This window comes from Hemibagrus wyckioides, linkage group LG11 (assembly GCF_019097595.1).
Source record: "Hemibagrus wyckioides isolate EC202008001 linkage group LG11, SWU_Hwy_1.0, whole genome shotgun sequence".
Taxonomy (NCBI): Eukaryota; Metazoa; Chordata; class Actinopteri; order Siluriformes; family Bagridae; genus Hemibagrus; species Hemibagrus wyckioides.
In genome coordinates, this window is record NC_080720.1 from 10087879 (window position 1) to 10114384 (window position 26506).

The 26506-nt window shown below is 40.4% G+C and overlaps 1 protein-coding gene across 1 annotated transcript; it reads right to left on the reverse strand.

Annotated features, from left to right (window-relative positions):
* Positions 1-658: 658 nt before the first annotated feature.
* On the reverse strand, positions 659-26506 carry kdm4aa (lysine (K)-specific demethylase 4A, genome duplicate a). Its single transcript, XM_058402372.1, has 22 exons — positions 26351-26506; positions 25110-25254; positions 24443-24618; positions 23882-23996; positions 22310-22503; positions 21787-21836; positions 19686-19789; positions 17989-18126; positions 14122-17330; positions 13658-13809; positions 12909-13579; positions 11769-11859; positions 11454-11635; positions 10991-11186; positions 10545-10621; positions 9643-9698; positions 9421-9529; positions 8499-8687; positions 6497-6667; positions 5209-5328; positions 3433-3525; positions 659-2967 (listed from the first exon to the last, which is right to left on the reverse strand). Exons 2-22 carry the CDS (start codon positions 25245-25247, stop codon positions 2830-2832), a joined length of 6369 nt encoding a protein of 2122 aa, XP_058258355.1. The 5' UTR covers positions 25248-25254; positions 26351-26506; the 3' UTR covers positions 659-2829.

Here is a 26506-nt window from a genome sequence, read left to right on the forward strand (position 1 = left end):
CCAGCGGAATAGCCATGAGCTGGCAGAACAGCTTTTTTAGAGAACCTTGCTGCTGATTTTTTCACTCCTGGAACTGTTCTTTCGCAATCATTCCTCGGGCCCTGTGAACAGGGAGGAGTCATGCTGGAAGAGATCACTCCCATCAGGACAGACATGTTTCATCAGGATGAAGGTGATCAGTCAGAAGAACAAAAGAGAGAACAAACACCATGCCAGAAACATTCCTCCCCAGCATAACAGAGCAACCGTTTTTATTTATTATTTTTCAGTTATAATAAAGAGTTTCTTTTACATCAAATTTTCTTTGTTCAAATCTGTTATTTTATGAATCATTTTTTTTTTGTGTAGTGTTTAAAGTTTAGTCATGTTTACTGCTCCACTAGTAGGTAAATAAGTTGCTACTTTGGCTACGTTAAAAGGATATTCTTTGAGGTTGATAAAAACATACATGTAAATAATTTAAAATACAATACATCCATTTGAATATCTAAAAGTGATTTCAGAAAGAATCACTTTCTGAAAAGAATCGGACTCTGAAAGTGATTCTGTTGGCTGCCACGACTCTCTATTACAGCCTCAACACCGTGCTTATAAACTACATTTCTAATAACAAGTGAATTATACACTGAAGATGAAATGAAGGCTCGCAGAAGAGGTGTGTAAGCCCACATCATTTTACTGACACACTGATAATCTTTACAAAAGACAGGAACAGACATCTCAGAACCTCGGCTCTCAGTGTGACTGAGGCTTAATCTTAAAGAAGCAAGTTGGGGGAAAATACACTGCCAGTTCTTAAATTAACTACATACAACTCTATTTCTCACAGCATATAAACATTAAACACTTATTATAAAACAAAGCAATAAAATAGGCTTCTTAATAATAATAATAATAATAATAATAAAAAAACATTTGTAATAAGTCATTTTTAAGTGGTGATATATGTATAGATCCCTTTCTGCTGAGTGAAAGGGACTTAAACATCTGATAGCTGTTAACCTCAGACACACGCTACAACATCGTATCACAGGCTTTAAAAGGCCTTCATGAGCGAGTGTCTGTTTCAGAAACGTGGCTAGAGCAAATCAATTTATTAGGAGTACAGCATAGAAGTGCAAAACTAGCTTTTTTTTTTTTTTTTTTTAAAGCATGGGGGTTAGGCATATTCTGATAGTCTTGAATATTATATACAAAATATCTCAATATTAAACAGGCACCCTATTATCATAGTGGATAATTCAGAATGTTATTATTATGTGCTGCCTTCCATTTGTGAAGAAGCTGCCTGGGTAGGCAGTATAGACTGGGAAGCATTTGTGCTCTCAAAATCAATTCTGTTCCATTTAGCTCATCAAAATAAAGTCAGCAAAAAGACAGTGCTCTTGCTTAAAATTAGCTGATTCATTTGAAAACAGTCTTAGAGAAGGGAACACCACCAATTCTGTTCACTGGACCACGGACAGAACCGTCGGCCACAGTCCCTCTGATGCCGTCCTTACACAAAGACCCTGGAGGATCTTGTTAGTTAGGCTATTTAGGTAAGCCTTTGCTACTAAAATAACAGAATCTTGTTAATGCCAGCTCATTTAATACACTGTTTTGGAGATACTTCATTTTAGGGTGTTAAACTACCAAGCTAGCCATTATGGAGCCATTAGCCGGCTACTTGTTCAGCCAAGGTGTTCCAAAATTGGGCTAACTTTATAGCAAGTCAACAGAAGCTAGCTAGCTAGTTTTAGTTACCCAATTTTTTTAACGATTAAAAAAATATGGCGCAATATAACCGCTGAATAGCATCTGAGGTTCGGGTAGTGTATATAAGTTTGAATAGTTTACCTTGGGGACTGCCATAACAGTTCAAATGTCAATCAACACTTATTTTAATGCAATTCATCGCAATAATATTGTGCGTGGTGATGAAGGCGAAAGATTTAGCATGATATGTGAACCTTAGCGTCGGGCTTAAGCCAACCAGGGTTCTGATTAAGATTGCCAAAGCTGTAAGTAATAAACATAACACACCTCTGACTGAACAGCAGTGCAAAGCAAATCTTCAAACACCTTGTACAGCAGAGCTAGCTGAGAGGAAGGAAGGAAATCCGTGGCATTTTGAAAGAACCTCCCAGCTGATAACAACAAAAACAACATTGTCTGCCTAGATGACAGTGCTGTTAGAATTCAGTTATATTGCAAAGGCTACTTTCAGAAAGCACCATCTAATAAATAGACTGGTAAAAAAACAAACAAAAAAAACAATAAACAAAATCAGAACAAAACAAATCTAAATTCATTATGTTGCAAATAATCTACAATATCCAGGAATGCAGCTGTACAATTTGACAACAGTGTGGATTAAAAAAAAAAAAAAAAGGAGGTGTTCATGTTGATAAAATGGCAATGGTTCCTCCGTTCCATAAAAATATATGGGCAAGTATTAGCACCCTGAACTTGGAGGGAAATAAATTAATGCAAACAGGAGGAAACAACGAGGATCTGTATAAAACTAGTACAAACTCTAATGCTTTCTGGCCAAAGTGTATGCATAAGTGGCTCAATTTCCAAGAAGGATATAAAAACCACATCATGTCTGAAAGGATGTGGCACAGGCTGTGTGTGTATTTTAAAATGCCTTCACTAAAAGCTTTTCAGAGATCAGAGTGATGGCAATGCTCTTGGAGCGATTAAAACTTGTTAAAAAAGTAGATGTGTACAACGTCACACACACAGAAAGAAACGATCTCACTTCGTGTTGTGAGACTAGTGGGTGGGAGCTTTGCTCAATCAATGCTGGTGCTGTGAGGAGGAAGATGCTGCTGCTGTTGCTGGTTACTCCATGATGGTTCGGTAGATGACCGGCTCGATGTAGTCGCCTCTGTATCTGGAGTTTATCACGCGCTGCCTCTTGCTGTCCTGCAGCTTCTTCTCTCCGAAGATACCGTCGAAACGCATGTCTGATGCCTTCGACTGGATGAAAGCACACATCGAGAAGAAAAACATTTCAGCACAGCACAAAGATATCAGTTTCGGCTTTCAGTTTTTGAAAGAAGACGCACCTGTTGCCATTGATGTACCACCTGTTTTTCTGCTTTTGCCCAACGTCTTTTTATCTTTTATCTACTTGTCTACCCTACTGATGAACTGACACCCCCTCTGAGTTCATTGGTTAAACGCTGGCTGCGTGTATCACGAGTGACTGTTAAGTGTCAGAGCCTCAGTGAGATAACTTTCCCTGTTTGTGAGGTGATAAAGAGGCCCCAAGAGGACCCTCTCAGAGGGTTAGACAACATCCAGTTACTGTAAGAGTGGAAAACCACACTTTAAAGTACAAGCACAGTTTATATTACACATTGTCATTAGTAACCTAAGGAGCATTATTAGTTCTAGCAATTGTGGGAAGTTGTGTTTTTTATAGCTGAATGTGTAGCTCACCAGTCTGGATTTCACCCTTTTGGGCAGTTCTTCGTCTAATGTGTAGACATCATCTCTCTTGGCTGTGAGCTGTGAGCCATCCTCAAATTCCACCTATGAAGAAGCAAATCACAGTTAGTCTTAGTTCTCTGCAAAACAAAAACTCAAGGTGTGCTGTGGTATCTGGCCCCAAGATGTTAGCAGCAGATCCTTGAAATCCTGTTAGTTGCAAGGTGTGGCCCCTGTGGATCGGATTTGTTTGGAACTGTATATCCTGTTCCTCTCATCACGCTTGAACTATTTTCGCAGTGTGTCTAGGTGCAATATCCTATTGTAAACGGCCACTGACATTAGACGATACTGGTTCCTTGAAGGGCGTACTTGGTCTGCAACAATATTTAGGGAAGGGTATTTATATTTAGGGACCTGCCATTTTGGAGATGCTCTGACCCAGCTGTTTAGCCATCACAATTTGGCCCTTCTCAAAGACACTCAGATCCCTTACACTCACCCATTATTCCTGTTTCCAACACACTGACCGTTCACTTGCTGCCTAAATATATCCCACCCCTTCAAAGGTGCCATTGTAATGAGAATCAGTGCTATTCATGTCACCTCTCAGTGCTTTTAATGTTATTGCTGAGAGGTGTTTGGAAAGCTGTTCTGGACAAATTGCAAGAAAGAAGACCTTGGTCAGAGCATTGTTTAGTAGCTTCTGAATTTGACGATGTGTCATACAAACTGCAGTGATTATCATGTGATCAGAATCAAATTCAAATTCTATTTATCACATACGAAATCATACACAGTACGACATTTAGTGAAATGCTTTTTACGACTGTCTTACATGAAAGAGGAAAGAGTAAAACAAAAAATGTGTAACAAATGTAAAAGTGTAAAAATATAAAAGTATAAAAGCAAAAACAAAAAATATATATGTGTATATATATGTATAGTACAATATAGTTTATGTATAGTATATGTGAAAAATAAAACAATATAAATAAATATGTGTAGGCTCTATAATGTACAGAAGATACAGTATATGAATATATGTAGATAAAAAGGTCTGCTAAAGTCAACATTGAAATGGTGTTGCAAAAGAGTATAGTATGTACAGTGTGCATATGTAAGATAAATATATAAATATATTGTAGAAGTGTATATGAGGCAAAATATAATGTCCAGTTTAACAGGGAGTAAAGAATCTAAATTGTGGTCGTGCACAGCGTTAACATAAAAAAAGGAACTGAAACATAGCTATAAATATGTTTTTGTATCAGTGATGCTTTGTTGCAGCCTGCCCCAGGAAATATGAATAAAATATACCAAAAACAGCTGTCTGTATGATAAGACGTATAATAATCCAAGCTGCAATACATCACTCTATCCAATATTTGTATGGTAGTAAAGTAGTAAATACTATATTTTATATATATATATATATATATATATACACACACACACACACACACACACACATATACATATATATATATATGTGTGTGTGTGTGTGTGTGTGTGTATATATATGATATATACATACACACATACACTTTGTCTAACTCTTTTTAAAGTATATTATTATATTGTTGTACTGGTACATTAACAGACACATTAAGATTTTATGAGAGAGCTGGCTGTGCCCGTGACAGAGAGATAAGCCACTGCATAATGAGCTAAGCTGATATAAGCATATTCCATTCAAATGTAAATAAGGAGGTACATTTTCTAAACCTTTTGTATTCTGTACTCATGACTGTCACATTCAGAGCATGCTGGGGGTTTTTGGCTTACCTGGTACATTTGAATGACGTGAGCTGCCACAAACTTGGCTCCGTAAATGATTCCGTCTGTCCAACGCACTTGCACCACCTCTCCCATGGGTGGAGGACCCAGCTGGGCACAGTCACGGCTCTGGGCACACATAACATAAACAGCAGTTAAAAATAGTCACTTACTTACATTGCAGCTGATACAAAAGTCACACTTCAACCCTCTTTACTAGGCAATCTTGCACATTTAATCATTAAACCTGGTCAAGAACAGCTTACTTTCACCATCAAAGATACTAGCTGTTTTTTCTGGAGTGTACTCGTTGTTGTTTACTCATCAATATCTGCTTCAAACCACTTTATTTAAGGCTCAGAGTTGTTGACCCTCTCCGCTCCAGGGCTTCATGCATCCAGGCTGACCCTGCACACTGACCCTAACTTCCTAAGTTGGGATAAGTGAAAATAATAAATGCTTCTCCTTCTTCAACACCCAAATAAATTGTGTTTTCTGTAATATTCTTGGGATTGTAAAAACAAATAATTCAGTACATACATGCTTCTCAAAATATTATCTTGGCTCAAACAAGTACATCACTCTAAAAAACATTGTGGAGACTGTATGTATGTGTGTGTGTGTGTGTAGGTGTGTGGGGGGGGAGAAAGTAAGACACAGAGAGGGAGAGGGAGAATTTTAAAGTAAGCTTGTTTCTGTGTACGTCTTTATTTTACTGCTTCATGTTAAGTAGAAGTTGTTTCCCTCAACCTCAGGGGAAGCCTACTGCTCTCACTGCTGTGAGAAAGATGTACAATAAATTCTGCAGGATGGCAAACAAATGAGCCAAAGCCCGAAACACAGTGACAGGAAGTGCATCCGAGGATACTAAATGTCAGTTACAATGTGGAAGTGAGAACTCCTATATAGCTGAAACAAACTGTCTTGTATCTCTCAGCTGCATTATCTAGCAGCTTACTTTAGTACTTTACTTTATCTGACATATCAAGAATTCACTCATTTATATTTTTTAATGTGTTTTGGCTGTTTAGTTAAGAAAACTTTATCTCAGACGTCAAAACAGAGTCGGCTCTCACTCTCATGCATTTTCATGGGTACTTGCAAAGATTGTACAATGCAAAGATTATGGGCGGAAAAACAAACAAAACGCTGCATGCATTCTGAGACCAATCAGCAGGACATCTGTGGCTAGACCTGACTTGAGTTACCTCACTGATATGTACGGTTCAGCACATCGGCTGAAGCTCTGAACATGGAAAAATGTCAAATGTGTCGGTTCACACTTCGGCCCTCTCACCACAATGTCCTCAGGAAAGAGGTTGTCACTAAAGGTGCCATCATCAAAGTTGACCTCATAGAATGTTTCTTTTGTCAGCTGAACCACATCGCACTGGTAGTAGCGTCCATTTTTGTGCTTGCAGATCACTCTCTGGCCTGTGTTGATTTCCCTCATGGCCTCCTTTTTCCTCTGTTGGAGAAAACAAAAGAAAGAGTCATATTTTTCCACTGATCACCCATATCACATTTACCCAAGTTACTACTAGCAACAGCCCACATACACAAAAATGCCAGCAGCATTGAACCGTAAACGGTACAGAATGTGGAAAAACATTTTGGGCCTGAAAAGATATGACACACAAGCATGTGGTTTAATCAGTGTTTGATGCAGAGCAAATGGACATGGAAATAATTTAGCATCTAAATGTCAAGAGCAACAGCACGGAAACCTTATATCCTAGTGATGTTCGTCTTATACAATCCCAGCAGTGACTGGTACTAAAAAATATGTTACATCTTGGCCTAATTTCACTTCTTAAGAGTATTTACGGTTGGTAAACCAATAGCTTGAACATGACCCAACACTTTTGCTGTTTATTTCCCGAGCAACTGGATCAAAGGGAAAGAAGTTCTGCTTGAAAGAGCAAGCATGTGCTGTTTATGCTGCGTCAGTGTATTAGGGCTTGATTATGCAATAACAGCATGAAATAGTTGTCTCTTCAAATGAAATGCAATCTGTTATTAAAAAAATAAATTCTGAGTTATGAGTTATTAAGATTTCCTCCACAGGCTGGGAGATTGAGTGGCTATGCTAAAGTTAATGTGTGAATGTTGGCATGTGATGGACTGACATACCATTTAGGATGTATTCTTGCCTTATGCCCAGAATTCTCGGGAAGGGATGAAATCTACTTGTACCCTGATATTTAATGATTTGGACTCACTAGGCAAATAGACTTTGTTACTAGTACAAGAGAGAAAGCTGCAGGTGTGTAGTTATTTTTCTGCACTGAACATGAAGATAAACGTGGCACAACATACTATACAACTAACCGTATGGATGTACTAAGCATGAATAGTGAAAGTGAAACTGAAAAACCATGTAGCCATAATTAAAATCAGCCCACAACACAAGTCTCTGGGTTTGTGCTCGGTCAGTGTTTCTGTCAGGAACAGCTGGACAGTTCCCTGCCAGGCATGGAGGGGGTTCCCCATCAGTCCTAATGCTGTGCCCTATAAATAGAGGTCCTTTTGTACTGGTCATTGTTCTATGTTTCTATGTCTTTCTGACGGTGTTTTGGATTCAGTTTCGTGAAGGGTCATGTCTTCGTCGTTAGGTTTGTCTACCTCATGTCCTATGTTTACGTAAATAAAGCAGTGCTTATTTGAATCCTGCGTATGGGTCTACTCCATGGCGTGTGGACCACAGAGGTCCGGGTACACGCTTCGCACGGGGCAGGGGCGTCTGGAAGCGACAGTTTCACTCAAACTCAAATCAACAAGTTTTACTACAAAGAAGAAAACATTTTCTGGATCCTAAGATGTGTTTTTCTACAACTTATAAAACTGAATTGATTTATTGGAGCCATTTGTCAAATTTAGCAAAATGGGATGATACCACCCCATTTTATGTTACTACTGTTAGCACATAAACACACAAATCACTTGCATTTTGTATTGAAAATGTTTCTATTTCCCCATTGTTGGATGAATAAAGGATTATCTTATTAGCCTTGGTACTAGCATACTAACTTCCTAACAAAAATCCCACAACAGTACTATCTCTGCACTTTATGGAAATATGGATTTTTCCAGGCTATGCCGATATTAACAACAAAAACAACAACAACAACAAAGGCTCTACAAGCTGTGTATGAAATGAATGTTGGTTTGTCCTCTAACCTATGAAGCTTATTGTCAAAAAACAAATGCTGTACTTTAGTCAAGTACCTCTAACAATGAAAGCATACTTACTGCTGCTCTATTTGTGTAAGTTTACATAAGTACTTCTAATTCTGTACCTCTGACTGGACGGGACCTTTGTGACGGCAGCAGGTGACATGGACGATGAAAGGCCAGTCATCTGGATGCATAAGGACACCTGCAGCCTGGGCACAGGTAGGGTGGTACGAGGTGGGGCAGCGCCCATGAGAGCACTGCACACAGCAGCCGGTCGTTTTCTTCATCCGCCTCTTACAATAGTAACATTTCTATAAAACACAGTCACAGTGAGTGATACATTTACGTTTAGATGACAAAGAGGAAAGAAGGTGAACTCGATACTCTGAACGTGTTATAATGAGAGCATTAGCGTTCGAAAGTCAAAAAATCCCATTGGCTTCACTGTAATTGTTATAATCTTAAATATTTCTTTTTGAGGCTAACAAACATGAATGCTTTAAGTCTTAAAGAGGAAGTTAATAACAAAGTTATTGAAACTTCATAATGAGGAACTAGGGAGAAGTTTTAAGAAACTTACCATTGGCTGGAAAAGCAGAAAAGACATTTTGAATATAATTTACTGCCATTTACCCAATATAACCACCCATATGCTTTGTTCACGTCTTGCACCTATGCCAACACTGTCAGAAAAACCTAGGGTTATGAATCTAGATGTTTTTTTCTGCTTCTGGTGTAGCTACTTTATTATCTGCTTATATTTGCATACAAGTACAGATTTAGAAAACAAATAAAAATTATATTAGGTTAAAAGCATATATGCACTAAAGATCTTTGTTACTTGATAAAAAAAAACCTATGCCTATTAATACCCAAATGGGCTAATTTATTGGTGTGTGGCTAGTTATTAGTGATTTGGCTTCATATTACCTAAGAAAGACAACATTCGGATAAAGGAATGCAATTACATAAAAATGTAAAACACTATCTTCAGAGTAAAGAGGAAATAACAAAGTCATAATTTATACAGCTCAGTTGTATTACCAGCTTAAATCTCTGTAAGGGAATGCCACTGAGATCCACTGGAGATCTCTCTGTGATGTTTACGAAGCGAGCCTCCAAAACCGCCACTGCACACAGCACATGCACCCACCTGCAAGATCAGAGGTATCTAAGTGTTACACACAGATTCAGAGAGAAGCTGACAATGCTGAGCTCATAAGTATCAGTGGTGAACTGCTGGATAGTTTAAGATGGAGCGCTCACTTGTCATTGTTGGCTCTGTGTAAGGCTCCACCTCTTAATGAGCACAGGCAACAACTCTGTAAAATCAAGAAAGACACCAAAGTGAGACCTTACTAATGAATCATTGTGGTTGAGAATCTAGGTGAACGTTCTTGGTAAGTTCTCACAGCATTTACATTTCTGGCATTTGGCAGACACCCTTATCCAGAGCGACTTACTTCATTTTAAACACGCGAGCAACTCAACTGAGGGTTAAGGGCCTTGCTCAGGGGCCCAGCAGTGGCAGCTTGGGGGACCTGGGATTTGAACTCACAACCTTCTGACCAGTAGTCCGCCACCTTAACCACTACACATTACCCACAGCAGTGCTACTTAAGACTGACCTGGAACTGTTATTACTGAAAGTTGATACTTAGCAGAAGTAACCGTAGTGATGGGGAAACTCAGATTTCTCATGACAATGTTTACTTTGTCCAGTGGAAAATAAACGCAAGTTGTGATGACTCATGTGTTATGGTGATGGTGTGGTCACTATTGCTCAACACTTCCTGATTCGCTTCATCCACCGTTTTCAACACTTCTTCAAATTGTAAAAGAAATTTGAGGACTTTGAGGACAAAAGACTTGTGGCTGCTACTGTGGATGCTACTGAAGTCCACAGTGATTGTGTGATCTCACCATCTTCTGTCATCTATCACACTTTCTGGCTGATGAAGTAATAGGCTAGAAGTTACAGTTGAGCAAACTATTCAGTCAACAGGGCTCACTTAAAAAAACAAATCCTGGGAATTGGTGGTCACATGGTTATTTCAATTTTAAGTTTTATAAACGCAACTTTAGCCAGATAGAATTTTTATAAGTTAGCATTCATTTGTGAATAATCTACAGAGACACTCTTCAAAAAGTTTCAAATCCACACTGACCTCCGTGAGGGCGTTGGCTTTGCAACGGGCACATTTCCAGTCTTTTGTAACTTTCTCAGGTGAAACACCATAGCAACCTAGGTGAACACAAGCACAAACACAGCCTTTAAACACTAAAACCACTGGAGCTGGTCTTACACTGTGGGACTTCAGCTGACTTTTATGATTATGACTTGAACAGGATGATATGAATGATATGAATGATGATAAAAGATAACTTCTATGTTCTGCCATATTTGGTACGCAACAACGGAGCACAGGTTTGTAGCTCGTCGTTAATTGGCATTATGATCTTGTTCGCGTGCGAGTGTTCATCAGCGATATCAGCTTTTTACTTTGTAAGGTTGCGAGTAAGCAGTATGCGTTCGCTGGTGCGTGAACGTGTTAATCAGCAGCATGAGCATGCATGTGTGTGAATGATAACCAGCGGTGTAATTGGTACTTACTGGCATGTACACGCACACAGCACTGGGAGCAGCTAACGAGCAGACTGGTTCCATCCTGATCCAAGTGCGGAGTAGCCAGTTGAAGTTTAGTGCACTCTTCTGTGGTTGTGCTGAAACACATCTCGGGGATCAGTGGCTTTGTCCTCATTTGACGTCCAGCCTGAACTGTAGTCTGCTCACAGTCGGTCTCTTCAGACTAGACAGGAGACAAATATGGGGTGATGTGGATATCTGTGAGGAATTCCACAGCTACAGCTGCATTAATCTGCAGACCTACAGCTGAATGATATCTCATGTCACCATTGACAGTGGCTGTGACAGTCAAATTCAGCTGAGACTTGTTTGTATTAAAAAATAAATAAAAAACCCAGTACTTTTCCATACAGTCCTTTCACAAATCAATTATCTAAGGTACAAAAAGGAGTATGCATATATTGGTAGATAGATAGAGATATGCATCTACCCGCTGGTGTGTCTGGAAGATCATACAAACGGCACAGTATGGTGGTTGGAGGCCGATCCCTCTATTGTACTCTCTCTCTCGCTGTTCGTTGTAAGGCCTGTTCTGCCACAGCTGAGCCAGAGGCTTAGCCCACAGCTCACCCTCTAAACCATCCTCCTCAATCAAGGCCTGGTCCTGAAGCTCTGTAACACACACACAAATACAAACGCACACAAACACACAGGTAAGCCACTTTTTTGTACTCTGAAAGCAGGTCACATCAAGGTCCGGAAAGTGAACAGACAGATATCAGCACGCTGGCATGAAACTCCTCACCCTCGTCACTGATGCTGTCCTTTATTAAAGGATGATGTCTGGGCAGCCTCACTAGACTGTTTAGTGCCTCATAAGAGTCGTCTTCTGCCCCCTGCTGGATAAAAAGCAAACCCACACATTTAATACACTACCGTGATCTACATTTTTATTCATTTCCTGTTAACCCATCATATATGTTGATAGACTGCACTTTGTCCTTGTTTCTCAGTCTCATTTTTCTGGTCACAGATACATTTTCTCATTACCTTTCTAGCTATAGGTGTGTCTCAGACAATCAGAACGCTTGCTGTCTTGTGAGTCATATCTAACTTTAATTCCTTTTCCGTAATCATTTATGTAGAGTTCTCAGCCGACAAACTATTTTCAGTGAATAGTGAACTATATTATTATCCTCAGTATACTGTAAAAGTGATGTACACTACCTCTGTGCTATATAAACTACACTGCATAGTGGGCTCTTTCAGCTCAGAACTCAGAGCATACATCAATGTGAAAATATTCAACAGCCATTAAAGCCAACAGGTACACATGATCACTGGTAAGTTGTTTGGTGTCTGAATCTGTATGCGCTCACTAATAGTAGAATAGTAATAGTAGAATACTCCCTACAGCCTAAATATATTTGACTGATGTATACATCAAAAAGTCTGACCATTCATCCATTCGTGAGACATCTCCTTTCGTAGCCGCATCATTTAAGGATACGTTTTCTATTATGCAGCAGGCTTCTTTATCATGCATCACAATATTGCACCTATAACACTTTTACTCATGATCACTCACTAGAAAATGGTTGTTTAGACTTGTGACTATATATTTTTTATCATTACTCTATGTTTACAGAAAAACAGAGCTAGGTATCTATCTAACAAAGACTAGCAAGTTACAGCTAAATTATCACAACACAATGTATGAGACTTAAGGCTATCTAGTCCCAACCTCTAAATGTCTCTGGCATCTAAAACACAAAATGTCTGTAAGCTAGCTAAGAGAGATCGGTAAACATATTTCTTGGTTAGAGTGACAGTTTAGCCTAATATGTTTCTTAAAAGTATCATAGAACTCTGATCTGGATTTCTGTGACCTCGGTAGTGCACTCACTGTTTTAAGCTCTAGAATATGTATGTAAATGTACGTGACCTGTCCGTTCTCCTGTGTCTCTGTGTCCGTGTCGCTGTCCCTTTGCTCTCTGTCCAGATCGCTGTAGTCTCCTTTAGCATAGCTGTGGACGTGTAGCACCTCAGCGGGACTGAGTGTCCGTTGGAAAAGCCGCTGAGCCAAGCTCACTCCATAGGTAGCCTTGGTCTCGTCGTTGTCCTCGTTTGGTACTGAGCTGCCATGACGCTCCCTGGGTTTGGCTTCATGTTTCGGGCTGGTTTTCCTGCGTTTTGGTGTGATATCGCCACGGTGTCTTGAGTTGTTGGTGGGTTTAGCATGAACGCTGAGGTCACTGGGGTCTGCAGTGATGTCTCTAGAAGGAGATTTAATGGTGGTTTTGTTGTGTTTGGTGATGACGGCACGCCGAGACGGAGAGGTGGTGGTGTTAGGCTGAGGGCGCTTAGTTCTAGTATCACAGCATGGAGTGGCTTCTTTGGGCCGAGAGGGGATGTTGCGAGGCTGGGAAGACGTAGTAGTGATGTGGCAGGACTGAGTGCTATGGCTTCGGTTATGAGTTTTAGGAGTGATGGTGTTTGGCTGTTTATTTGATGAAAGATGGGGAGGTGGAGTCTCTATGAGGGAGTGGCCTGACTTCTTTTCCTGTTTCAGTGCTGGAGTGCCTACTTCCATGCTCTCCTCATGGTCACTCTCATCTGCAAGAAATGAGTATCATAAGGGCAGGGAAGAGGAAAGAAGAAGAGAGAAGATGAACTGGACTGCATGGTTCTCACCTTGGCCTGTTGAATCTGGTTGTTTTGCCTCATGCTTTGCTTCAGGTTGACTGAGCCTGGTTCTCTTTCGCTTGACATGCTCTACAACCTCAGCAGAACCAGCACTGGCTCCTCTCTGCCTTTTCATCCTCACCTTTGGCTGGGAAGTGCTTCTGGTGAATAAAGAGTAGAGAAGAGATGAGTCAAGAACAGTAAAGCAGTTCAGACAGTTACAGAGCTCATTATAACAAAGATACTCCTGATCCTCACAGTTCAACACAGTGCCAGTGAAATTTCTTAAGAATCAAGGTGGATAAGGTACATAGCATAAATAATAAGTGTGGAGAATTGCATGAGTTCTACTTCAGTGGCACCGGAAGCATGGTTTACTATCTAACGTCAGCATCTATACACAGCACACAGAGAGATTTACTGCGCACAAAGATTCGTGGCAACTCGGTATGTTTTATGTGACATGTTCTCACCTTTTGCTCTGAACAGAAGAACTGCTTGTCTTAGTCTCTTCTGTTTCCATCACCTCGTTCTCCATCACCTCGCTTTCTTTCTCTGCTAATTCTTCCTTTGGATTTGCTGAAACAGTCTCTTCTTTTACCGTATCTGCAATTTCTATTTTTCTCTCTTCATCAGCCTTTTTTGACACTGCCTCCTCTCTCCCTACGCCTCTTTCAGTTTCTTCCTTCAGTGTTGTACTCTCTACCTCTCCTCTTCCTGTCTCACTCTCCACGTCTTCCTTCAGTGTTACACTCTTTATATCCACTCTCTGTGTCTCACTCTCCATGTCTTCCTTCAGTGTTGTACTCTCTACCTCTCCTCTTCCTGTCTCACTCTCCATGTCTTCCTTCAGTGTTGTACTCTCTACCTCTCCTCTTCCTGTCTCACTCTCCACGTCTTCCTTCAGTGTTGTACTCTCTACCTCTCCTCTTCCTGTCTCACTCTCCACGTCTTCCTTCAGTGTTACACTCTTTGTCTCCACTCTCTCTGTCTCACTCTCCATGTCTTCCTTCCCTGTTATACTCTCTACCTCCTCTCTTCCTGTCTCACTCTCCTTGACTTCCTTCCCTGTTGCACTCTCTACCTCCCTGCTCGCTGTCTCACTCTCCATGTCTTCCTTCAGTGTTACACTCTTTATCTCCACTCTCTCTGTCTCACTCTCCATGTCTTCCGTCAGTGTAGTACTCTCTACCTCCTCTCTTCCTGTCTCACTCTCCATGACTTCCTTCCCTGTTAAACTCTCTACCTCCCCTCTCCCTTTCTCACTCTCCAGGTCTTCCTTCTCTGTTACACTCTCTACCTCCCCGCTCGCTGTCTCACTCTCCATGTCTTCCTTGCCTGTAACATTCTCCAGCTTCCCTCTCACTGTTTCACTCTCCATGTCTTCCTTCCCTGTTACACTCTCTATTGCCCCTCTTCTTGTCTCACTCTCCATGTCTTCCTTCCTTGTTACACTCTCTACCTCCCCGCTCCCTGTCTCACTCTCCAGGCCTTCCTTCCCTGTTATACTCTCTATGTCCCCTCTTCCTGTCTCACTCTCCATGTCTTCCTTCCCTGTTACACTCTCTACCGCCCCTCTTCCTGTCTCACTCTCCATGTCTTCCTTCCCTGTTATACTCTCTATGTCCCCTCTTCCTGTCTCACTCTCCATGTCTTCCTTCCCTGTTACACTCTCTACCTCCCCTCTCCCTGTCTCACTCTCCAAATCTTCCTTCCCTGTTACACTCTCTACCTCCCCTCTCCCTGTCTCACTCTCCAAATCTTCCTTCCCTGTTACACTCTCTACCGCCCCTCTCCCTGTCTCACTCTCCATGTCTTCCTTCCCTGTTATACTCTCTACCTCCCCTCTCAGTGTCTCCTTCTCTAGATCTTCCTTCCCTGTTATGTTCTCCATCTCCTCTTTCCCTCTCTCTCCTATCTCATTCTCCATCTCTTCTTTCCCTGTTATGCTCTCTGTCTCGGTCTTCACCTCTCCTCTTGTTGTCTCATTCTCCACCACCACTACCTTTGTGTCCATCTCTACCTCCCCCTTTTCTGTATCTCCTGCCTCACTCCCCACCTCTCCTCCCCTTGTCTCACTCTCTGTATCTCCTCTACCTCTGTGTCCTGACTCACTCTCCACCTCTTCTGTGCTAGGTTCTCTCTCAATATTTACTGCTGTCTTGTTCTCCATTGCCCTTCTTGCTGCCTCTCCTGTCTCACTCTCTACCCCCATTTTGCCTGTGTCTTCTGTCTTGTTGACGACTTCTTCTCTCTTTGTCTTTCCTATCCCATGCTCCATTTCGCCCCTGCTTTTCTCGCTCTTCATCTCTCTGCCTGTTTCTAGTGTCTCACTATGTATCTCTTCACTCTCCATGTCCTCTGTTTCACTCCCCATTTCTTCTCTACCTTTCTCTCCTGTCTCACTCTCCATCTCTCCTCCCCCAGTCTCTCCTGTCATACTTTCCATCTCTTCACACCCTGTCCTACTATCCATTTCTGCTATCCCTGTCTCATTCTCCGGCTTTCCACTCTGTGTTTCCCTTTCCAGTTCTTCCCTCTCTGCCACACTCTCCATCTCTCCTCTCCCTGTCTCCCCTGTCTCGCTCTCTATACTGCCACTCTCTGTCTTGCTCTCCAGCTTTCCAATCCCAGTCTCATTCTCCATCTTCCCTATCCCTGCATCTCCTGTGTCACCCTCCATCTCGTCACTCTCTGTCTTGCTGTCTTTTTCCGAACTAGCCATCTCTGCCTCTCCTGTCTCTCTATCTTCTTTTTCATTTCCTTTATGTTCTCTATCTGTCTCTTGACTGTCCATTCCATTCTTCTGTGTTTTCATCTCGGTCACAGACGTGATGGTCTCTTGTGCCACACACAGATTCTCTTTTTCAGTCCCCAACTCTCCACTATCTGCCTCACCCATGTCTTGCTTCATCTCACTGCTGTCCACCTCTTCCTTTCCAGTTCCCATCTCTCTCCTTGCTGTCTCTGTTTCAGGCTTTGGCTGGTTTATTTCTTCAGTTTCCATTTCTACTCTGTCTGTCTCTTCTTTTCTTCCATCAGTCTTATCCTTCTCCCTGCTCTCAGTGATGTTATTTTCTGTCTCTCTCTCTATTTCCTGTATTTCTCTTTCAGATTTGCTTGTCTCTGTCAGACCTGCCTCTTGATCTGGTATGTCCATCTCTGAGTCTTTTCTTTCTGTTTGGACTCCGGCTTCATCGGTTGCTTCTTTCTCTATGTCTATTTTCTCTGTCTTGTCTGTTTCAGTCTGTGTCTTCTCTACTTCACCATCTGCTTGTAGCTGGGTGTGTCTGGTCTCTGTTTCTTCTTCCTTTGCATATGCCTCTTGTGTTTCTGTCTTTTCTTGCTGTGCACCTGCATTTTGTATCACTTTGTCTTCTCTATTGGTATCTGTTTTGTTTTGTGCTGTGGGCAACTTCTCGGTCTTTCTCTCCCCTCCATTGTCATCTGCTTTTTCTTTCTCCATCTCTCCTCTGGTATCAGCAAGGCTGCTGTTGCTGAGCTCTCCTGCTTCTCCTGGTGTCTTTCCATCCTCCAGGAACTCTGCTGCTTCTGGTGTGGGTTTGGAGTGGTCAATTATCACGCTGTCCTTTCCTGCCTTCCACAGTTTATATCGATCTGGCTGGAACTTTCGCACAAACAAGTCCATAGAAATCTTCACCATATCTTTACGACATGAACACTGTGACAGGAAAGAAGAAAACAAACATTTTATTTTTAATTTCACTTTACCACGTATACAATACAAAATTGCTGTTCAAGTTCTGTATTTTTACTTGTGATGCAAAAAGAGCACACAACGACATTTTTGTCGCAAACGATGATGTGCTGCATCAAAGAATTTAATAATAACTACAAGCACAACACAAAACTATAGTCACCCTTGAACATGAACTCCTTTTTATGGCCTTTCGTCTGTGCCACTGTAGCCTTTTGCTTGCTCACTAAGGGTTAAACTCTCAAGCAGCTGTGAGACAATCTGTGTCTCAGTGTGCAGTGTAATCTACTGCAGTCTAGTTTAGGTTTTTATTCAGTACGAGTGACAATACGGAGGACACTAACATGTCTGTTCAAAATATTTAGCAGATCATCCCCACTTTCTCAGAGAATTTAAAAACCTTTAAATACACTTAGACAGACTGACACCCCAGTGACTTGTCTAGCTTTTAGAATCAGCCTTTGGGCAAATTCCAAGGTAAAGAGATGCTTAAATCATGAGCACTGCTAAAGCTTGACCGACTGCAGATAGCAACAGCTGCTTGGAGGTCCAAGCAAAGGATCTGCAAGATGACCAGGTCTTGATCATGGAGTAAAGGTTTGAAGCAATTCCTCACACTTACTAATGCTGCCTGCTTGCCGTAGTCAATCCAGCGCTGAGTGGCGAAGTTTGTGGACTCTGCACAGTTGAATCCGTGATTGAATCCAGCGTGATAGGCGTAGGGGAAGGTCACAATAAACTGACCAGCTTCCTGGGCAACCTGACAGAAGCAAGAGATAAGACTTCAGGCCTGAGTCTCAAACATTAGAATTCATTTTCCTTTCCCTCGAATGTCAGAAATTTTAAGGAAGACGTTACTTTATTTTCTGTTATTAAATATGAATCATACCTCAGGGGTAATACATGGCAACTACCGACAGGTGTGTTCACAAACGCATCATTCCTACACGTGTTCGAGTCTGTGTGTTGATGATTAATGCCAAACAAGCTATTTTGACAATCGCAGCTAACTACTACACAATGTTTTCTTCATAACGCAATATGTCTGCACACTGTACTGAGGCATGGCTGACATCCCTCTGTTTCGAGATACAGAAATATTTAATCATATGTAATTATAGAATTATCTCAGTAGGCTAAACTTGCTAATTTAGTTTTTAAGTGTTTGTTTGCTGACTAGTGTGTGACAAGTGTGTGCAGGATGAGAGACAAGTGATCGCTGAGGGTGGAGCTTATGCACACTTTAAGCAGAATTAGGACATTTTACTTACAATAATTGCAGTCACCAATTATTTATGCAATTTGTGTGCATAAAACTACATTCACTTCTATTCTCAGATTTTTTTGGGGTGTCAAACATAATTAAAGTACCTCATGTTCCACAGAATAAAATTAGGGGGCTCTCTAATAGATGAGGGATGCATAAAGAACATCACAAGCTGAGTTAACATTTTGAAGTTATTTCATGGTTATGTCATTGTTACGCTAAAATCTAATACTACGTATATCTACGTATCCCATCAGCCACTACACCTCACTGGATCAGGTCACATGACTGTGTTATGTTTTGGTCAGTGAGCGTGTCATGTCCTACACCTCACTCACTGTCTAGCTTTGGTCTTATGTTGTTATATTGCTATGTTTTGTTCTCTAGTCCACGTATGCCTTTCTGTCACGAGATCCTAGTTCATGTCTTTTCTTGTCTGGTTTATGGATTCTGTATTGTTTATGTTTCATTAAAAGGCAAATCTACACTTGCATCCACCCCTACTACAAATCATTGACACAAATACATGCACACCACAAACAGTAACTGAGTAAAGGATGTAGTTAACAGCAGCCAAAAAATAAAGGGAAAACAAATTAACAGTCTCTATTGCTACCTGTTTTCTTCATCAGAATTATGTAAATCGAAAGTAGATCATATCTGCTCTTTTTGTTTTTGGACTATCTATCTATCTCCCAACCACAAAATACCTAACAAAAAGCTCATTCAAATAGAAATGATTCACCGATTTGCATCCCTGGTGTCCTATCTATACCCTGTATTTACAATCAGTTCTCAGACGAATAATGTCAGTGTCTGCAATTAGGACTTTTTTCGGTTCTATGGAGAAAAAACCCAACACAAAAAAGTACTAACAAGCACCAAAAAATGTGGACTCTAAAAATTCTAGAGTCAGTGTTTACAATTGATTGTGTTTCTCCAATTCGTATGTCAAAGGTTTACGAAGTAAAACAATGGCATTTATTACAGTCTTGCGATTGTTGAGAGTTTGAGAGTTATTTAAACCAGCTGGAGGATACACACAAACTGACCTTCTGAAGAGGGATGCCGTACTTTCTTAGTATTGACGGGGAAATCAAAGTCATTTTGTGTCGCAGGAAGGCTTCACAGCTTTGGGCGCTACCAGGAAAAAAGCCTGTAAAAGCACAACAAGATAAACGATCAGGATGCCATGTCTCACAACTCATATAAACAGTACACAATAAAAAGTATTCATTGTTTTCTTTAGACAGACAGACAGGCAGGCAAATAGACAGATAGATAGATAGATAGATAGATAGATAGATAGATAGATAGATAGATAGATAGATAGATAGATAGATAGATAGATAGATAGATAGATAGATAGATAGACACATACATAGATAGATAGACAGACAGACAGACACATAGATAGATAGACGGACAGACAGACAGACAGGCAAATAGATAGATAGATAGATAGATAGATAGATAGATAGATAGATAGATAGACAGACAGACAGACAGACAGACAGACACATACATAGATAGATAGACAGACAGACAGACACATAGATAGATAGACGGACAGACAGACAGACAGGCAAATAGATAGATAGATAGATAGATAGATAGATAGATAGATAGATAGATAGATAGATAGATAGATAGATAGATAGATAGATAGATAGATAGATACATAAATAGATAGATAGACAGACAGACAGACAGGCAGACAGACACATACATAGATAGATAGACAGACAGACAGACAGCCAGACAGACAGAGACAGATAGATAGATAGATAGATAGATAGATAGATAGATAGATAGATAGATAGATAGATAGATAGATAGATAGATAGATAGATAGATAGATAGATAGATAGATAGATAGATAGATAGACAGACAGACAGACAGACAGACAGACAGATATACTTTATTGATATTTTTTTATCTTTATTTTTACACCAAAACCCTACATTTTTGGTGTCCCAGTCTTGCTTCTTAAATTTTGTCTTGAAGCAATTCTACTAGCAAGAAAGAGGAGCTTAGAGCTGACAGTACATCACTGTTCAAACTGTATGTCTCAATCCCCACATCATGACTTTACTTTCTCAAACTGACTGTTGAACAGTTTCTTTCCTCAAGCCATCAGGCTCCTCAACACCCGGGACTGAACTGTACAAAACTCTCTCTCTCTCTCACACACACACACACACACAATCAGGACTGAACTGTACAAAACTCTCTCTCTCTCTCACACACACACACACACACACAATCAGGACTGAACTGTACATAACTCTCTGTTTCTCACACCCACACATACACACACCCACTCTCTCTCTCTCTCACCTGTGTGGACACACACACACACACACACATAACTTATATTGTTCGATACTTATTGCACTACCTCACCCCCTGTTTTTCATCTGCTGCTATATTTATATTGATTTCTAGTTTGCACTACCTCAACTGCTGCTGTATTGTATTTTTGCACATGTTGTCAGCCCCCAAATTTCATCATCATCTCATTTTATTACATTTCATTGCACATTCTTTTTCTGTGGCACTAAGTGTCCTGTGTTTTTGTGTTGTCTTTTTTGTACTTATTGTTTTTTGCACTGTCTTGTCGTTGCTTTGTTTGCACCTAGCTGCACACTTTACACTTTATGTGGCTTGGATGAACTTTCGGTCCTAGCTTTGTGTTGTTCTTGTGTTTGATCTTTATGTTGTATGTTTATGTAGTACCAGGTCCTGGAGAAACGTTGTTTCATTTCACTATGTACTGTGTCAGCTATATGTGGTTGAAATGACAAAGCTTCTTGAATCTTACTCCTGTTTTGTTTGTTTTTTCCATGTGTGAGCCCCTTATCTATAATATGGCCAAAATGATGTTAGTAGTACAGTAGCACACAAGCAGCAGATTCAGAAATTGATATGAGGCTGTAAGTTTTGAGACGGAGATAGAAGTCCTGTAGCGTCTATACAAAATTAAAGAAGCAAACAAAACAACCACATGTTGGCTAATTGACTGCATTTGAGATTTTTTCCATTGTAAAATGTTCCTTTAATTATAATGAGAGAGAGAGAGAGAGAGAGAGAGAGAAGGAATATTAAATTGAAATGAACTCCAATATGTGACCAGACAGATTTATTCCTACCTTTAGCAAGACGTTCTAGACGCTTCCCATGTTCAGGAGGCACAACATACCTGCACAGGTATATACAGTTAGTCAGTAGGTATCTAGTTGCCTCTTTAAATACAATGTCTAAAAAACTCAGACATTTCATAAAACAGCATTCCATAAAATATATCAAATATTCGTCGATAAAGAAAATTCAGTTCTGTTTACAGATTGTATTTGACCACTTATAAATCTTTTCTTTACTAATGGGCAGCAGCAAGACCTTGTAGCGTTTTCCTGTAATGAGACAACTCTAAACACAGGTAAATGTGCTGATGTGATTATCTGATTTTTTTTTTTACTTTATTGTCCCTTTAGCACAGAATTGTGAAGTGAGCCGGCATTCATTATAATTTCTCCTGCTTTCAGTCAACAAAAACACACTGTTTGTGCTTTTATTTGTGAAGAAACATGGAGTCTTGATGGAGAAATATTCTTATTTAGAACACATCCTGTTAGCGTACTTAGCCTAATGGATGTGACTAAATTAAGACTCTACCAGGACTTGGGTTCTCCAAAATGCAGATAGTTGATGCTGTAGAGATCCATGTCCTCAGTGTGCCAGGCAAACGTGCTCTTCCACATCCCGAAATACAGGTACGGTGTGTTCACCCCTTTAATCTTGATGCCACTCTCTCTCTCCACTGTGTCCAGGATAGAGTTCAGACGCCCGATGTTCCACTCGTTCACATCCTGCATAGAAATGTAAAACAATTCAGACACATGTATGAGGCACACACAGCCAGCAGGGAGCCTGTGCTTTAATCAGTCTTATTCTAATGACTCTATTTGCTTCTTTAAATTATTTAACATGATCTAACACTTGATAATGTGTTTTATTTAAATTGACCCACTCTCTATTTCCAAAACACACTAAGACAGCAAAGACATTTTTATTCTATACCTGTGATAATCCAATATGCTGATGTGCCATGCCCATATTTAAAAATAATGTATATTTTAAGTCTTATACAGTGGTACCTCGGTCCTTGACCACCCCGTGTTCGAATTTTCGGTATTCGATTCAAATTTTCTAGTCAATCTGACCTCGGTGTACAAAAATATTTTTGGTGTACAACTCGACCGTCAGGAACGCTGGTTCTTGTTTCATACAGGATTGCAACGAATATCGAATTTTCATTTAAGGGGGGCTCAGCCCCCAATGAGGGTATAATAGTAAGTAAATAAATAAATAAATAAATAAATAAATAAATAAAGGTTTGACTAACAGGGTAGGATGGTAAACTTATTGCACCATTCCACGGTATTGCATAGATGTGTATAATATTTGAGTACTGAACAAGCCAAATACGAGTCTTCCTGATCACACACACACACACACTCTTCTGATCCTCGCTCTGCGACGCCGCGGTCTGCGGATTGAAGAACGCGCTGAAAGATGGGGAGGAGCCAAAGTCTGCTGCCGTTTTCATATGAAATTTAAAGGGGACTGAGGCGATCACGAATTTGTGTAGTTTATAGAGAATCGCAGAATTTTATGGGGCCTGAGTAGAAATGTTAAAGCCCCCCTAAAAATTGGCCTAATGACGCCCATGCCACACACGCTTTCCACGTGGCGTACCCTGGCATAGACAATAGAGATGAAGCGGTTTACGCGGGTCATCTGTTCTGAAAGCGTCATCTGTGAGTGCTTGTGTTATAAACCCCACGTTATCTTTTGTGGTATAATATCAGTAGCCATGTCTCCGAAAAGGGGGAAATCAGGCATCAATGTTGCCAAGAGGAAAGTTGTGAGATCAACCATCGAGTTGAAACACATTAATTCGTTTTACATTATTTCCTATGGGGAAAAATAATTCTGTTTTCGACCAAATCGGCATTCGACCGAATGGAACAAATTAAGGTCGAACACCGAGGTACCACTGTAATAACTTTTGAAAGAAACACTAAGTCATCAACTATGACTACGGAACTGTCTTATTTTAAGTTTATACTTAGAATACATGCTCTAAGTGCTATTTTTGATCTTTTTATTTTCTTTTAGTTTCATATTAATCATTCACAATACATGTCCAGGCTGTGACAAACAGCATAAAGACTAGTTACTCACCGGATCGTAGAGGGTTCCATTGACATCAGCTCCATAGAGTGGAGGATTAAATGTAAGATTCTTCCAGTACTTCCTCTCCAGCTCATCAGTATCTACATATCGGGGACTGCAGAACCTGCAGAGAGAGAGTCAGTGAGCATCTGACTGTTGGGAAGAAGACTCTTAAAGATCAGAGTTGTGACAAATAAATCTTGGATGACTGTAACAATCTAACTTTCTGTAATAAAAGAAAAGCCAGAGCAGCTGGAGATGATGAAAGTTAGTATCTGACACTGGAGTATCTGAGACAAATAACCATTGTGCATTTAAGAAATATTTGAGGTAAATAATGACTGTGTGCCTGGAATATGAGTCAAATATCAGAGACAGTTAATGACTAGTTGAATAGTTGAGATAAATAACGGCAGTATGCCTGAAATATATAAAATAAATAATAAATGTGTGTCTGAAAAATCTGGGATTAATAATGACTTTTTGAGTTGAACAATGATTAAATATCAACTTTTTGACAAAAAAAAAATCTAAGATAAATAATGGCCGTGTAACTGAGAAATTTATCACCTGTCTGTGTTTGCGATCTTGCGGAACTCGCGGACAGTCATGGGTTTCTTCTGGATGTTGTACTGTGTGAAAAGCCCGGACTGACCCGTCACCACTTGTTGAATAGGAGCAGGAATGACCAGGTCATCAATGTCATCATACGTGTGACGAGGCTTCCAGTCTTTAGGAGGCACAACCTATAGAAGAACAACAATCTGTCTGTGCTTTGTTTCAACTGGCTGTGAATATGCGCTATTCATAATGCTGATACTGGATAGTGTCAATTAACCGTAACTAATTTCTTACAATGACACAGTGTTCGGAAAAATACAACCTGTTTGCCTGTAGACCAAATTAGACTTGTGGGCCATATATAAGAGCTTTATGTGACTACAAAGTCTGTCAGCAGCCTTTTTATTCAAAGAACATGTAACTGCTAGCTGAAAGAGCTTGGGATACAGTCCCGTAAGACTCATACATGGCTGTATTTTAAATAACAACCTTCTCAGATTCACTGGATAATGAGTTCATTTAAAATATCCACCGTCTGAAAATTATAATCAAAAGTCTTTCCACAATATTAATGTGACGGGGTGGGTGTGGGTTCGGGTTCAGGGTCTCCCAGAGCCGGGCTGGGAAACATGGCTGTGAGAAAAAATCCTCATGGTGTCTTCAGAGCTGCACTAACCTTTGCCATGCCAGCTAAGTGAGCACCCTTTGACTCCATGTAAGCAATGTAGCGGCTGAAGTCTTTGAATTCCTCCTTGGTCGGATGGAAGGTCATGATCCTCAACCCAGGAGCCTGAGCTACTGAGTCGGAGGCCATTCTGCTCCTGAGAGTGCAAAGAAAGATTTCAGTCGGAAAGAGGGAAATCAATACGAGTACGAGATCACACAGGATTGTTGTGGCTGTTCATATTCATTTCTTACAACAAGTTACAAATGCAAACTGGATGTAAACACAATATTTACCGGTGATACTAGAAACTTTAAATGCATATACTTGGATCTGTATACTGTGGTAATAACAACTGTGCTAAGAATGAATAGAGAGTGTCTTAACTGAACAGTGTCCTACTACAGCAGTAATTACAATGTTATAACACTGAGGGTTTATTAGTGATCATGAACAATAACACGTAATACAAGAAGAGTTGTTTTTTTTTCAGTTTTTACGTTAAAATGCACTCCCTTATTGCACTTTATTTAGAATTATTAACAAACTACATATATGTTTAGAACAGAGTTATATATATATGGGTTATCTGGTTTGATTCTCTTACTAAACACTAACTCCACTAAGTGACGTAAGTCCGAATGTAGTGTATTAAATGTCGAAAAGTCTTCAAACTCGAGTTAATTAGACAAACTAGTAACTATAAGCGGAGTAATTGTGTTGAAATGCACGAAGAAAGTTCTGAAATAAATTTCAGGTCATTAACAAACGCTGCCATTTAGCTGTCAAGGAAAGTAGCTAGCATGCGTGCTACCAACGCCATCGCTGACCTAATAAGCCCCGCCCTCTGCTCGTGATTGGACAAAATCCCGTTTAACGCTACACTCCTGTGTCTCTAATTGGTCCGATTTCAAGTCAGTCAAACAGAAGTTTAATTCCCGGATAAATTCATCATGGTTAGCTGGTTGACTTCAACAACAAACTTTAAGTTACGAGAAACAAATGAACTAGTAACCGATGAGTTGCGTTACATTAGCAACGCCACAGTGCTCCGAGTTCTCACAGGAAGGATTAAACAACTTGTAAAGGAGTTTTTTTTACCTCCTGCACTTGACATTTGCGACAGAAAACAGTACTACTGCAATGCTAGTTAGGCTAGCTAGCAAAACAGTGCAGTGTCCGTATATGCCTTGTACATGTACTTTTGTGGCAAAACGAAACTTTCTCCAAAGGGAAAATAAACATGGTCTTACGTGTCTTCGGCACTCAGGTGCACGTCGCTTGGTCCAAATTCTCCAGATGAACACGGTGGTTGGGTTCACAGCGGCTGGAAAAGATTGTCACCCATTATTGTGACACACGAACGCGCACGCGCACTGTGGAGTTGTTTACAAAGATGGAAGAAGGCG